The 15773-nt window shown below is 30.9% G+C and overlaps 1 protein-coding gene and 2 long non-coding RNA genes across 4 annotated transcripts; 1 reads left to right on the top strand and 2 right to left on the bottom strand.

The window, feature by feature from the left end:
* Positions 1 to 1922: 1922 nt before the first annotated feature.
* On the bottom strand, positions 1923 to 9611 carry LOC129943941 (uncharacterized). The gene is made up of 4 exons (XM_056053068.1): positions 9482 to 9611; positions 3004 to 3173; positions 2011 to 2619; positions 1923 to 1937 (listed from the first exon to the last, which is right to left on the bottom strand). Exons 1-4 carry the CDS (start codon positions 9609 to 9611, stop codon positions 1923 to 1925), a joined length of 924 nt encoding a protein of 307 aa, XP_055909043.1.
* A 1118-nt stretch (positions 9612 to 10729) lies between these two features.
* Positions 10730 to 11591, top strand: LOC129943168 (uncharacterized). The gene is made up of 3 exons (XR_008781175.1): positions 10730 to 10866; positions 10923 to 11228; positions 11293 to 11591. It is a non-coding gene; the product is annotated as an uncharacterized LOC129943168 (long non-coding RNA).
* Positions 11592 to 12570: 979 nt separating this feature from the next.
* Positions 12571 to 14529, bottom strand: LOC129943167 (uncharacterized). 2 transcript variants are annotated; one of them, XR_008781174.1, is made up of 6 exons: positions 14085 to 14529; positions 13794 to 13912; positions 13485 to 13711; positions 13093 to 13416; positions 12866 to 13032; positions 12571 to 12800 (listed from the first exon to the last, which is right to left on the bottom strand). It is a non-coding gene; the product is annotated as an uncharacterized LOC129943167 (long non-coding RNA). The 2 variants fall into 2 exon arrangements; XR_008781173.1 differs by having other exon boundaries at positions 13794 to 14529.
* Between the last annotated feature and the right edge of the window lie 1244 nt (positions 14530 to 15773).

The raw sequence follows: 15773 nt of genomic DNA, 5'->3' as shown, positions 1-15773 counted from the left end.
ATGTGAGTTTTTGTAGTTGCACATTAGCGCTGCAAATATTTGCTTTTTGCTTTTATGAACATCTGACATTTATCATTTGCATTTATGAAAACTATGCATTCGTCAGACTTTCGCAACCATGCATTTATGAAAGCACCCTTTGTCTATTTCCAATTATACTTAACCAGTTGCAGCTCATATTGCGTTCGAAAATAATTTAAGTAAATAAAAACTAGCACTAATAAATCATTAAATATATATTTGGTCAATCTTATTTTATATACATTAACAACATTTATTTGGATTGAAATTGAAAACTATACAAATCTTCCAATTTAAGACCATGTCAGCACTTCAGATTCTGTTGGTTAGGATTGTTTAGTTTTTGAACGAGGCCATTAAACATTCAAAATAAAGCATTTAGATGTGCCTGCAGACTATAATGAAGCATTTTGATGGGCCGGAACACTTAATGTGAGAATGGGTTTGGTTTTTGCATCATTTCACGCACACTTTCTCCGATTTAGTGTATACTTAGCTTGTAGGCAAACCGAAATGTCAGTCTGAGATTCCGATCTTGGTAATGGAGTATTTTTGGTTGCATCTCTCGGAATCAGTGCTGTCGTTTTACAAATTCCGAGAGTAGCAGTTTTACTAAAATTTGGGGAGCATTTTTTGAAGTTGGGGAGCCTCGTTTAAAGACGGAACATTCGTTCTGCATTCATTCACAATTAGAACAAAAATGACAAATATACAATGCTTATAGTTATAAAAAAAAAATCATCGACGAATGCTACGGGCAGATATTTCATAAAATAAATATGATCACAAATGAAAATAAACACAAATTTTTTTAATTTTTTGTATCAATATTTTTATTCATACGAACATAAAGAAAAATGTTGGAAAATGATATAGCAACGTAACCTCTAACTAAACAAAAGAAAAGTATCCATATACATACATAGTTATATATCTACATAAATATAACCACATAAGAAATCTTATTATACAAAATAACTAAAAATAGATCATTATTTACACATGTACATATGTACCTACATACATAATAAAGCATAAAATATAAAAATAAATACATACATATGTACATCATTATTTCTTTTACTCTAAACCTCTTTTTTTATACTTCTCAATTAAACTCTTCGACGGTACCCACTTTTCGCAAGAGTTATTGTTTAGAAGTTCTTTTGCCGTTAAAATAGAATTTACTGTTTCTACATGAAGGCAGTTTCTCTTTTTGTCTTTTATTAGACTAACCTCCGAAAATTTTCTTTCAGCAGTCGCACTACTATGGGGAAAAGCAATAATCGTACCCACAAATTTTCTTATCAAAGGAAAAAGATATTCATTCAAAGCATTTTTACTTTGGAAAACACATCTGTAGAAATCTTCAAAATCCAATTCATTTGAAACACAAGTTTGGTTTAGAAATAGCCGCCATTCCTCATCTAGATTTTCAGAGTCTGTCTCATCCACTAAATTTGGAAAAAGCATCATTAAAGGAACCAAACTGGGTGCTAAATTCTTGGGGTCAATACCTTGTATTGCGATTAAAACTTCATCATCAAAATTAATTCGGGATCTTACTTGTTTACATAATTCAATGTAGTAGTCACGACAATTAATTTTTATTGCTCTAATGTCAGAGTCTGATATGTTTTTTTTATTAATTATTATTGCCGCTTTTGCCCCAATATAAATGTCGTTAAGTTTTAAAAAAATATTTTCGTTTGAGAAATCTATTTTATGTAGCTGTAAATCATCTATAAATGGTGGCTTGACAAAATTTTGAAGAAGGGTTTTGTAATACATTTTTACAGTTTGGAGCAAGGTATGTATTTTTGGGGCTTCTGCTTGAAATTCAATGTTTATTTTATTTGTTATATTCAAAACGTAACCCAAGAAACTTAAATATGTTTTATTTATTTCTGTGATCTCTGAACAGATATTATGTGCCAAATCCATATTGCTTTCTAACTCATAAGAAATAAAGAAATGTTGCAGTGGAACCCATTGTTCAAGAATTCTTGAAATAACGTTTTCCAACGAAAGCCACCTAGTTGAAGACATCTTAAGAATTTTGTGCACCTCAACTGAAAAATATTTTTGAAACTCTTCCAGTTTCAGTTTTCGCTTAGGACTATGCGCAAAAAAAGAATATATATTTCTGGTTAGGGCCTCAAGATGGGAGGGAAGTTTTTTGGAAGCTGCCGAGGAACACAAATGCAATGAGTGGCAAATGCATCCCATTACATAAAGATGCGGCTGATCTTTTTGCAGAAGGGTTTTCACTCCTGACTTCTTTCCCATCATTACAGATGCATTATCCGATGCAAAACCGACTATGTTTTTATGAGGTACTTGAATATTTTGAAAAAAAGTAACTATCGTTTTGTAAATGTTTAAACTGTCACAGTTTTCTATACTAATTAATGACAGAAATTTATCTCTAACCTTACATACAACAAAATCGAAATACCTTACAACTAAAACTAAGCATTTGGTTGTGCTGACGTCTGTGGTTTCATCGATTATTAGTGAAAATGGTTGGTTTCGAATAATTTTACCAATTTCTTCCAGTCCTTCTTCATTAAGAATCGTGTTGATTGTTTCCGTCGCCTTAGTTTTTCCACATTTAAGACTTTAAGCTATTTCGGAGTCGGAAGCCACAGCTTTTATCAAATCAATGATTGGTGATATCAACGAAATTGCGAGATTATATTGAATTAAAAACATTATAATTCGCAATTCTGCTGTTTTGATTTTATTTGTTTTGGTCTTGAAATTTTTTGTATGTTGGATATTATCGATCAGTGGCTGTTTCATTAACGATTGTTTCAGCTTTGTGTGTTGTTGGGAATCTTGATGTCTCTCCAGGTGTGAATAATTATTTGGCAGATTAATCTTGCATATTTTGCAGAAGGGTCTTGTGGTATTATTAGGTCCAACTCCTTCCCCTATCCAATCAAAACTTTCGAGCCAGGCGTTCCGAAATTTTCTTACCCTCTTTTTGCTTGCTTTGGTGTCTGCTGGATCTGGATCTGGATCCTTTCTTTTTACTGCAGAAGATGTTGTGTTGGTGACATCTTCCGTTAATACTTCTGTTGACCTTGAGCTAGACGGTTTTTCTGTATTTACCGATGGAAGCGATGGTGGTGGAGGAGCTTCTGAATCTTTTGGTGGTTGTTGTTTTGTTTGGGTTTTTGATATTTTTATTAAAAACCTGTCAAAATGTTAATATTTTAATAAAGGAACCATGCATATCCAAAATTATGATCTTACTTTTCCATTTTTAATTTATTTTCTCCTTTCTTGAAATTTATTAATGTTTGTCAAACGGTAACTAAACTAACAGTGAATGTTTTAATAAAATGTATGAATAAGATATAGCTATGGCATGCCGATAAAAATATCGCTACCTCACTTGCTCATGCATTGAATTGAACTTCAACTGCAAAACTGTTATACTTGTGTTCCAGTTAAAATTGAAACATGACATTTTAAAGTTAAATTTTGAATGGCAGCAGGGATGTGAGAAATCAGGATTTAAAAATATTTTCATTAATTTTCTATGTGGAGTCTTAAGGAGCCATTTTGAGACATGCAGCAGTGCTCGGAATTTTAAATTTATTATTTTGTTCTCAGCACTCAATTACTCATTCTCATTTTGGACTTTAGAATGGAAAGATCGTTTTTCGAGGTCAAAATAAATGATAATTTAATGAATTGCAGGTGCATCATTGACAAATTAATGAAAAAAGCCATTTTTGCAGCTAACGCCGATGGAAAAAACAGAGGCCATAAATGTTGGAAGGTAAATACCACCTCTTCCAAATGTAATTTCCATAAATGCAGCAAAAATAAAACATTTAATAGATACTTCCAGGTAAAACAGTACGACTCCAAGCTATGGTTGTGTGGTTGCCCACTTTAAATAAATTGTTTTGCTGACCTTGCTTGCTTTTTGCAAGTAAACAAGTAAGGGGTGTGTGGTCTACGGGTTACTCCGACCTAAAGCACAATTCACATTAGCACGACCAACGAATATTCGTCGATTTTGACATTTCTTTCACATGAGAGTTTTTAATTCGTCGCGAATAAAGTATGACAAGGAGCCACAGCCAAACACCATTCACCACTGAAACAAAAACAAGAATGATTTTTTTAGGTTAAGTACGCGCGATTATTTTATTCGTTGCAAGTGTGGATAAGGTGGAACGCGAATAAAGTTTGACAGTTCGTATCAACTATAATTTTTTTCGCGACGAATAAATTTCTTTTCTCAAATTTATTAATATACGATATTGAAAAGCAAAAGTATGTATCATAAATCAAATAGACACTAAATTGCTATCGTTTTGTTAAGAATTTGTGTGAAAATATGTCTTCAAACGTATATAAACTCACATTTTGTAATTCATTCGTTGGTCGCGCTCATGTGAATACTACTTAAATCATTTGACCGTAGCAGCAAACAAACATATATTTGAAAGGAACATCCAACAACATTCACAATGATTTGATCAATGCAATATCAAACACAATCATTGATAATATCAAAAAAAAGATTGATGCTGCAAATTCTCTTTCTGTTATGTTGGATGAAACCACAGATATCAGAAAAAAGTGTCAATTATCTGTGGTTTTCCGATATGTAGACTCAAATGGAGCCCCAACAGAACGATTTTACCAATTTTGGGACGTCAGTGAAGATCGTACAGCCAATGCAATATCGAAAAAAATAATTGATTTGATAAAATCTGAAAATTGGGGTGCCAAATTTGTGGCTCAGACATATTATGGTGCTGCTGTTATGTCTGGTGAGCTAAATGGAACCCAAACTCAATTAATAAATGAGTTTCAGCATGCTTTATTTATTCATTGGAATGCTCATGTTCTGAATTTAGTTTTATCAAAATCTGTGAACTTTCTTCGGGAAGCAAAAATTTTCTTTTTAAGTTCGTCCAGTCTGTCCGCTTTTTTTCGCCCAGTCCACAAACAGGACTTATTTTTTGGACCAAATAATTAAAAGAAAACTACGCACCGTTGCCCCAACTAGATGGAATTATTCATCTCGCTTGGTAAATGCTGTTCAAACACATTTTAATGACTTGTACATTTTATTTGATGAAATGATTGATGATTCAGATACTTGGGGGGCGGACGCAATATTGATTTATTTGTATGGTACCAACATCACATCAATTAAAAAGAGTTTTTAAATAAGTGACCAAAAAAGCTGTTGTTTGAACGTGAACATATTTTCAATATATATTAAAAAAAGATGTTGTGATGTGACCCACACTGATAACTTGCTATTCCGATTAATTGTTCTAAAAAAATTTAAACATTAAAAAATATTTTGCGTATGGTGAAATACTTTGATTTCAAAATCTATTTCTTACACGCGATGCTAGTAAAAATACAATTTTTACCAAACTTGCTATTCCGATTAATTATTCTAAAAAAAAATTAAACATTAAAAAATATTTTGCTTATGGCTAAATACTTTGATTTCAAAATCTATTTCTTACACGCGATGCTAGTCAAAATACAATTCTTACCAAATTAAGTACTATTTCTGTACTATTTTTGTAGATTTTAATTTTGTATAAAATAACTGACTGTTGGATTTTTATAAAAAATAGCTGATTGTCGAAAACAATATTTAGTTTGAAGCCAATGTTTCTAACTTTTGAAAAGATATTTAAGTTGAAAGTAAATATTCAACAAGTTTAAGTAATGTTTTTTTACGTTTTTATTTTTTGTACAAAAACTGTCAATTCGGACGACGAAAAAAAGTCCGAGATCTTACGGACGCACGGGCGTACCTACACACACAGGCACAGGCATCTCTCTAAAAACCTTTTATTTGACCGAGAAATTTCAAAATTTTCAATTCGATAAATCGGACCAATTACAATAACTTCTTAAGAGAAGTTAATAACATTTAAAAATCTAAAAGAAAACTAAACAAAAAATGTTCGCGCTATTATAAGCATGGTTTTAAAAATATTTGTCTTATTTGAAAATGATTCCAAAAAACTAGGTAAAGCCTTCATTTTTCTAATAAGCAACAACAAAAAGTTTATACTATAATTAATTTTTTCTTTCTTGTTGTGTTTTTTTTTTTATTTTCTTCATTCCGAATCAACCAATCAAAAAACAACACTATACAAAACATAAATAATAACAAAAATGTCTTTTGATTGACTCCCTCGAACTTTCTCTAATTTGTATACATTCTTCTCTATTTTCTGTTTATTCTTAATAATCTTTAAATTTATTATTTTGTATTGGAATTCCCACCCCAATATGAACTTAAATCTTGTTGTGTAAATGTGTTTATCTATTTCTTATTTCTTTGATTAGCTGCTTGAGTGCTTGTGCGGAAATATGTACATATATCCCTCGCTCTGAGAGACAAAAAAAATCATGATCATGATAGTACTATTTAAATATATATACAAAGACGGTTCTGAGTTCTAATTTATTTTTCCTAGCAAAATCAGGATACCATTTTCAACATTTCCAAAAAATAAATGTTGAATATGGATATTTTATTTTGTTAGGAAACATTTTGTTAAACAATTAAAACTCAGAACCGTTTGATCCATTCCAATGAAGCGTAAAGTCTTAGACCATTCATCATTGGGACTAGAACCATTCATCTAGGTTTAAAAGTTTAGGTTGAAACTGCCAAAGAAGTCTTCTTTTGTCACGTGTAGATACAGAAAATTTTTAATGTAAGTTTTGTAAGAAAAAAAGACCAATAGCGATGAGCTTTATGTCAATTATACTTTCAATGGGGGCTTAATTCAAGTTATAGTCACTTGTAGCATATATGTATATAACTCCATACATTTTTGCCGATTGTTCTTTGTGAAAAATTAAACATATATTCATACATTTTTTATCTTATAAGAAATTCGTACAAATCCCTACAAAAAGTAGTATAAATCCTTGAAATCAGAAGAAACCAATTTTCAATCCATCAAAGATTTACAACTCGACTCATTTACCAATCCAATTATACATAATTATGTGCTTATTTATTAATAGTGTTATTTATTACATTTAAATACTTTTTGTTAGGCAAATACAAGCTGAATTGCAAACTTGCCATATAAATGCTTTTAAAATTTAGTAGTTATGCTTATATCATGACAATGTTATACTCACCCCTATTATAAAAGTCGTATTTGGTCGTATGTTGGACTTGTAGTTTCCCTAATGATAAACAATACACTTTTACAGGCAGACCTTTTTAGAATTTACGAACCGAGACAAGACGATGCTGTTATTTAAATTAACAACGTAATTATCAAAAGACAGGGCTAAAAGATCAATTCGTTTTCTTTTGGAGGAATGTTTGTTCTTTTCGCTATGTCTTTTGATTATTATGATATGTTAAATTTAAATACAAGCATCGCAATTTCTCTATTCGTAGATTCTTTAAAACTTTGTACCAAAAACCATGATATTTTAACATTAATTAAACCACAAATTCAAAATACGAATTTCCCATATTAAGTTATTGTAATGGGTCCGATTTGTCACATTGAAAATTTTGACATTTCTCGACGTTTCAAGGTCCCTAGAGTCAAAATAAAAGATTTTTAGAAAGATGTCTGTGCGTGCGTGTGTACTTACGTTCGTACGTCTGTACGTTCCCGACGTTTTTTTCGTCGTCCATAGCTAAAGAACCAGAAGAGATATCGATTTCACATAAATTTTGTTATAGAGATAATAAGGCAGAAAGATGCAGAAAGGGCTCTCAACAAAATTGCGTAGGTGGTTTTTTACCATAGCAGTTTGAAAAAAAGTTGAAAATTTTGGTTAACCCTAAATATCTTACGAACCAAAATCGCTAGAGACTTGAATTAAATTTTATATAATAAACTGTAACGTGATATCGAAGAAGTAAGTAATAAGAAATATTGTTTTCAACATTAAGACAAATTTTGAGAAAAATCGAGTTAACAGTTTGTTTTTTTACAAAAAATAAAAACCTAAAAAAAATGTATAACAGTTGGTAAAAATTGATTTTCGATTTAAATATCTTTTCAAAAATTGTAGATATTGGCTTTAAACTACTTTATCTTTCAAAAAACATTGTTTTTAGCATTCTGTAAAATTTAAAAAAAAATCGAATTGACAGTTTTTCTACAAAAACTTAAAAACTTGAAAAAAAAAATTAACAAAAGTTGGTCAAAATTGATCAAATATATTTTCAAAAATTTGAAGTAAAGGCTTCAAACTAATTTTATCTTATAAGAAATATTGTTTTCAACATTCGCTAAAATTTTGAAAACAATCGAACAGTTTTCTTAGAAAAAATAAAACTCTAAAAAAACAATACTGAAACTCATAAAAATTTACTTTCGACTCAAATAGCTTTTCAAAAATTAAAAATATTGTCTTCAAACTTATTTTATTTCACAGAAAATATTGTTTTCGATATTCAGTAATTTTTATACAAAAATCCATTTTTACATAAGAAATAAAATCTACAAAACATAGTACACAAATTTGGTAAAAATTGACAGACGGGAAACATTGATATCAAATTGACAGACGGGATGGAAAGTTATCAGTGTGGGTCGCATCCCAGACTCTTTTTAAACATTAAATTGTATTTTTACTGGCCATTATTGCCCTTTTTATTATTCTTGATTTCTTCATTAATGATGCAAATAAACCGGCAAGAGTACATAACTCAGTCGACAAGATATTATAACGTATTTGTATAGAACAGCTAAAAACAAGCATATTTTATTTTTGGAGGGGGGCTGTGTGTCTATTTCTCCCCGTTTAGGCGGGAGGGGCAATTTAAATAAAAAAATATAATTTAAAATGGAAGAAAATAGTTAAAAAATAACGTTAATACTTAGAACTAAGTTTAATACATTTTTTAAAACCAACATTCTGTTCTATTAGCCAGTTTTTAAATCAAGTCAAAACTATGTGTAGTTTTTGAAAAAAAAAAAAATTAAAATCAAAATTTGAGTAAATAAAAGGTTTAAAGTCTAATTTTTCAATACTTCAAGATTATCTGCTATTGTTTTTATTTTAGAATTGCTTTTATTTGTTTTTGATCAAAAGCTGAAAACTAGGTGATTTGATGTCTTCTAGTTCTTGATATATTGAAAATTACCATACAAATATTTTAATTTAATTATTTTTGTTTGCTTGATTGATACTTATAATGGTAGGTGCGAGTTTGGGTGAAGCAACAGCAGGATGTGTTAAGGGGGCATGCTGCTCCTTGTTTGGGAATACTATGAAAATTAGACTACGTAAATACTTAAGCAAGGAAAAAGTATTTTAACTAAACATTTTTATTTGGTAATTTTCAATTTTCTGAAGAATTGCAAGACATGAAATCATCTAGTTTTCAGTTTTTGGTCAAAAACTGCCCCTACCTCCTAAACGGGGGAAGATAGACCCCCTTCCATAGTAAAAAGTTATTGTTTCTAACTGTTATATACAGATCCGTCACTAAACTTTGTCGCCTGAGTTATCGTACTCTCCCCAATAAACCTTATATTAAAGTCTTCCACCATATCTTCGGCCAATTTTTGCAACATGCGTTCAATATTTGCCAGCATTTTAAAGTGTAACAGTTGAGGTGGGGGTTTCGAATGTTTTAATTTATTTTTCTGGCATTCGATCAGCATTGGATAATTTTACCTGCGATTTTCATATATGTATGTATCTATAGAAAAATGATTTATGATCAAATACAAATATTTACGTAATGTGCATTGTGTAACATTAATATTACATAGGCATAGAGCTCTGTGCTGTTGTGTTGTGAAAACATCCCCTTGATGAGCATAGAGGAAATATATTATCTAGAGTCCCGACCGGTACCCGTCCTACCTGAAACACCCTCAAATTTTATTCGAGGTAAACTCTCTCAAATTCGAGGTAAACTCTCTCAAATTCGCTATCGGTGAATACATGTGAGTGGAGAAAAAAAAGCAAAATGGGGGATTGAGCTAAAAAGAAACTTATGGAATTTTTGTGACCTGTCAAAAATGACAAACAAATTTTGCAAAACAAAACAATGGGTTTCGGATTTTAAGAGTAAGTTTTTGTTAATTGTTTTGATTTTTAATATAATTTGATATTTTTCAGACCAAAATTCTTTATAATGAAGGGGGTATATACAAGTTCACTTCATTGAATAAAAAGTAAGTCAAATTGCAGTGAAGAAGATGCAACAATCGAGTTATTTTATAGTCTGTCTTTTCATTTTAGATAGTGCCATAATGCAGAAAGCAATTTCCCTTATATTATATTTCTCTTAACAAAATAATATCAATGTTTTTAACTACAGATATGCTTCTCAACTGCAATAGCTGCCGCAAGTGTTGACGGCGGAGGTGTCACCATCAAAACCATTAGAAACAACACGGCCAAGTCAATGACGCAAGTGGAAGTTTTGCCATGTAATAGTTGACCGCTGACGCCCTTCTCCATCGATTGTGTAAGTACGTATCGAAACATTCATATCGTAGTCAACTAGCTTAATCTTCATCTTCTAGGTATAAAGAGTACTACCAATCTGCAGTTCTGCAAGAGACGCAAACAAAACAAGAATACAATCGCAGGAAGACTCCAAAAAATGTCCAACCCTGACTGTAAGTGAGTTCAAATTTTAAATCTACAACGAATCCATTTATTTTGCTCCTAAGGATCGCATTGGCTTAACGGTGCCAATAATTCGGAGGCAAATGAGCTGGCCCGACAAGAATCCCCAAGAAGCCAAACAGATTCAGATCAGTCTCTCGGCAGCTACTGACGATGTCGGCGAGTTGAATCCATCGATTTTCACACAGAAAATCAACATCAAAAAAAGTAAGTCAACTTCCATTTCAGATTTCCTTATATAATGAAAATTAATTTCTTTATAGTCACGACAATTCAGCAGCGTCATGGTCAACCTGCCGATCAACCATTCACAGTGAACAACCCCTATTCGTAGCAGAATGCGAACACAATGTCATCAAGCCGGAGTACCATCCAGGATCGATCAAGTATCGCATTCAATTGTTGTGCGTTGTGAAGAGCCACTGAAGCCTGGCACGTCCACTGAATTGATCCTCAAGCTTACTAACCCAACGATGTACCATATGACCACAACCATTATGAAACTGCCAACCAAGGAAGAAGAACGGCGAATGATTACTTCGAATAAAAGTTCAACGAAAGGAACCAAAGTAAAAAACAAAAAAAAACGAATTGGAAATTCTTATTCTATGTTGTTTCTCTTATTTTTTATAGATTCACCACTTGGAGAAAGTCCAATAACGTAACAATCAAATTGAACTTCACACCTGAAGAAGGACTGAAACCAGGCGATGATGTTACCCTTAGTTTTTTGATGAAATATACTTTTGTGAATACATACACACGCCCGAAAAGAAAGAACGTCAAAAACACGCATTATCATCGAAAGTTTTTGTAAAAGTTGGTCAAATTGAAGCCTAGATTTATTTCTATGTACATATATCTAGAAAATAATCTTTTTTGCAAAAAACTTGTTTATTTATTTTGAGCTATAGTGTAATTTTGTATATATTGTATATTATATTGTTTCTTTGCTGACTAGGATTATTTTTATTCAAAACTATTTATGATTTACTTTACTTAATAATAAAGGAATTTGTTTTGAATTCAAAGATGTTGGTGCTTTTTGCTTCAGGGGACCTACATAACTATAATTTTCGTTGGAAAAACGAATAAGCTGTATAAAGTATATTTTTCTTTATTGAGGCATTACAAATTTAATATTTGTAATACTTATTCTTCTTATGTTTTGGTTCATCACATCCGTGTGTATTCTTTCGCGATTCCATGTGGTTAACAGACTCATGAGTTTCATTTGACTCTACCTAAAGTATTGAATTGTAATACTTTTATGGTTTTAAATAGTTCGTGAGTTTATTTTTGATGCTGATTACGAATACGAACTTCGATTTTAGCTAAAAAAAAACTATTTTTCAACATTATTTTTATCTATTTTCAATTTACTACAGGAACTTGATGTTTTAACCTAAGACTAAAAAATCCTAATAAAAAGTACGAAACAAATTTGAACGAAATACTAAGGAAAAATATTGTAGGTTTGAAAAAACATACATAACTCATTTTTTTTGAAAAAAGCTATTTCATGAATTTAGATTAAAAAGTCTACATGTTTATTGATTTAAATAATTCCTTATCACAGAAAAGAATGCAATATTATTGTTAAGGACTTTTAACTAATGTGAATTTTAATTGTATAATCTAAACAAATTGTTTTTATTCATATACTCATCCTCGCCAACAAAAATGGAACATTAACCATTTTGAACGGATCGATTCAAAATCGAACACTATGAACAAAAGAAAACATAAGAAATTAACAACTTGAAAATCCAAAAAGCCAGAAGTTAAGCTGCAACAAAGCATTAACAGCACCAACAGTAAATAAATGAACGCTCATAGAGTGTTAGAGAAATTAATAGCTTATCAAATAATATTGACTTTAATTTTCATATTAATAGAAATAACTTCAAATATATGTATGCTTAGTTTATTTTTTTTAATTTTACATTCTTAGTTTATAATATAATATTTTAAATAAAACTTGTCATATTCATTAGTCTATTTGAGTATACTCTTAACTCTAATTGATGTAATAAATAAATAAAATACAAAACATATGAAAGTGGGAACGTAACACATAAACTACATTTACTTTTGATTGATATAGAACCCTCCAGTTGTGATGATTCTGATCGCATCAGCTGAAAGAAGAATTTCAATTTTAAAATAAATTACCTCAAGCAAAAACTTAACACTTTTCACTTACTCTCTGTTGTAAAACATTTAGCTTTTAGTGCCAGATCAAGAATGGATAGTCCAGGCTCTGAAAAAATCTCAACGATCGGGTTTCGTTGTAATTCAGTTAACCTAGTCCTTCAACATTTCCCTTACAGAGCGCCTCTTTGACTTTTTCGTCTTGTTTTAGACATACCTCTGGAATGAGAAAAACTTAAATAGCTAAAAGAAGTGATTTATTTGTTTATTAAAAATCACCTCCATAGACTTGCCAGCAGATTTTCTGAACTTGTCTTCTCCTTCGTTGGTCACAATTGGAAGTGTCAATCCAAATACTGATTTCTTTTTTTCTACTCTGCTGATAGTTCGTGGCCAGTCATTAAATTACCCATTTGTTCACTGCCTCCCATTTGAAAGCGACAATTGTATTTCTGAAGCAACAAGTCATAACCCTGGAAAATTTGTTATGTGAATTCGGTAAAGCTCATTCCAGCTGCACTATTAAGTCGCGACTGGACTGACGATATTGAGAGCAGTAATCCTACATTCAGATTTTCGTACTATGATGCATTGTTGACGACTCTGAAAGAAATATTATCAAAACGATTGAGTTTTAAAGCGCATTAGGTTTCTATTATAATTATAGTTACCTAATTTGTCTCAATGACCGACAACCCTTTATTTCGTTTTGTTTTGCCACTAGGATTACTGATAAGACCCGTATTCCAACAAACGCAATTGGATTGTGTCTTTCTCGATGCCATGCAGAAGTCCAATTATTACCAGGAGATTGCCAACGTGTGACTATCGGCAGCTGGATCAAAGCCGGCGTAGATTGTTTTGTTGTTTACCTGTGAAAAGTTTTGCCATTTCTGGACTACCGTTTTAAGAAGAACAGAATATAATTCATTACGATTTCTTATAGTTTTTATAAACATACAAAACAATATACAACTTACCCAGCGGTGTCTGCAAAAAGATCCTGAAAGAATCCTCTATCAGCTAGAGCCAAGTTACGTAGGGAAATATTTCTTCGGATATGATGAAGTCACTTTTTAGATCGATGAAATAGTTGACTCTGGATCATTTTGTATGAAATTATTTATATAATATAGATAAAACAGTTAATCAGGAATACTATTAACAACTTTGTTTTTATTAATTTTCACTTTTGTTTTGATTTAATTAAAATTTAAATCGCAGAAATTGTATTTTGTTTTCTTTTTAATTTTCGCTGTCAAAATACTTACCTCGCTTTTGATCTGTCAAAACTGGGTACAACTCAAATTGCGCCACGTTCGCATTGCAGTTCTAGGGTGCGCCTATACTTTCGGCATGATTTATTCTGTTTTTAGCTAAACTTTTCATAAAAATGATAGAATTTGTTTACCAAAAGCAGTTAAATATTATTTTTAGCACTGTTTTCACTAAAAAGAAGTTGGAAAATTAATTTTTCTTAAAATATTGCATTAATTTTTCAATTTTTGAATTCAACGGATCTCTTTTTTGAACTGCTGAGTTCACCTCATAGTTTTTTCCCCCGCGGTTAAGCTATATGGGCACAAATTCCATAACAACTACATTCAAAATGGCTTGGTCCCATAAGAAATGCACGGGACAACTAACACATGCTTATCCTTATGGACAAAATCCTCCCAATTTAGCTTGTAGGCCGAAAGAGAGCAAACCCATTAAGTCGGGACTCTAGATATTATATTTCCTCTATGTTGATGAGATGAACTAGGAAAATCATCAGTTCCAGCACTATTTGTAAAAGTTCTGAAATTAGAATTTCGTGTTTTATTTTTGGTTTTGAATATATAGCTTTATATATAAGAACTATAGTACTCTTATGGAACATGAATTTTTAGTTCATTGATGGTTGACAGGCAGTGCTAAGGGTATTGAAAATTGTTGTGGAGATTACAGAAGTAAAATCGAAAAAAAAAAATTGAGGACAAGAGTTGTTGTATTATTTTCACTCTCGTAAGAAATTAAGGGAGTAAGGGAAACAAGAAAATAATGTATTTGTTAACGGTTTTTTTGTGTGTGTTGTCATTGAGATATTCATATGTATTGTACTATGTAGATTTTGTTTTTGCTGGATTTTATTTCTAATTAAGGAAATCTAAAATAATTCAAATTTATTTTCTCAATACCTACAATGTTGTCAAATTTTGAATATTCTACATAGTTGCATTTTTAAATATAGGCAATAGATTTTTATTGTTTTTTTTTCATTTTTGGAAAGAATTAATACGGTGGTAGGTAGGGAAATTCAATTGTGAGTCAGTTATGCATGTAGGGAGGTAGGTACAACTTTTGTTCACTCGTAAGTTGGATATGTATGTATGTATGTAGGTACAAATTTGAAAGCACCAATAAGATAGTGTTTACAAATTTGTACCTATGCACATGTAGGCATAGGTATAGCTACATTTTTATCATGGATTATTCGTATTTGGTATACTATTGTAAACATAGCTATAAAGTAGTATAGGTAGGTACATATTTACATATATATAAAAAAATTTAGGTTGACTTTTTCTAAAAATTTTAAGAAATGTTATCAACAGTATCTTGTATTAAATGAATAAAATTTGAAGACAATAGTTTCAACTCTCCTCAAAATATTCGAAGCAAAAAAAAAAACTTACCAATTGTTAGTTAATTTTTGTTTTGTTGAAAAAAGGTGTTAGTTACGTATTTTGCCTAATGTTATATACAATTAGTTTGAAGCCAGTATCTTCATTTTGGCCAAGATATTCGAAACGATACTCAATTTAAGTTGACCAAAAATTGATCCATGTGATGAAAACCTTATTTTTATTTGCATTAAGACATTCTGGACAGATAAAAATAACTTATTATTGGAAGTTAATAATTATAACTAAAATAATAATAAGAATAATAATGCGACCCAAACTGATAACTTTAAA

The sequence above is a fragment of the Eupeodes corollae genome, chromosome 1 (genome assembly GCF_945859685.1).
Source record: "Eupeodes corollae chromosome 1, idEupCoro1.1, whole genome shotgun sequence".
Taxonomy (NCBI): Eukaryota; Metazoa; Arthropoda; class Insecta; order Diptera; family Syrphidae; genus Eupeodes; species Eupeodes corollae.
Note: the sequence above shows the minus strand (reverse complement) of the source record. Positions and strands in the feature narration are given on the sequence as shown.

Excerpts from the sequence above, each read along its gene's own strand:
- LOC129943941 (XM_056053068.1), bottom strand. The coding sequence starts at position 9,611 with ATGCTGGCAAATATTGAACGCATGTTGCAAAAATTGGCCGAAGATATG. Across the intron at positions 3,174-9,481 it reads TGACGGATCTGTATATAACA|ATTCAGAAGCTCCTCCACCA; the intron begins GTTAGAAACAAT and ends AACCACCAAAAG. Across the intron at positions 2,620-3,003 it reads CCAAAGCAAGCAAAAAGAGG|GCGACGGAAACAATCAACAC; the intron begins GTAAGAAAATTT and ends GGAAAAACTAAG.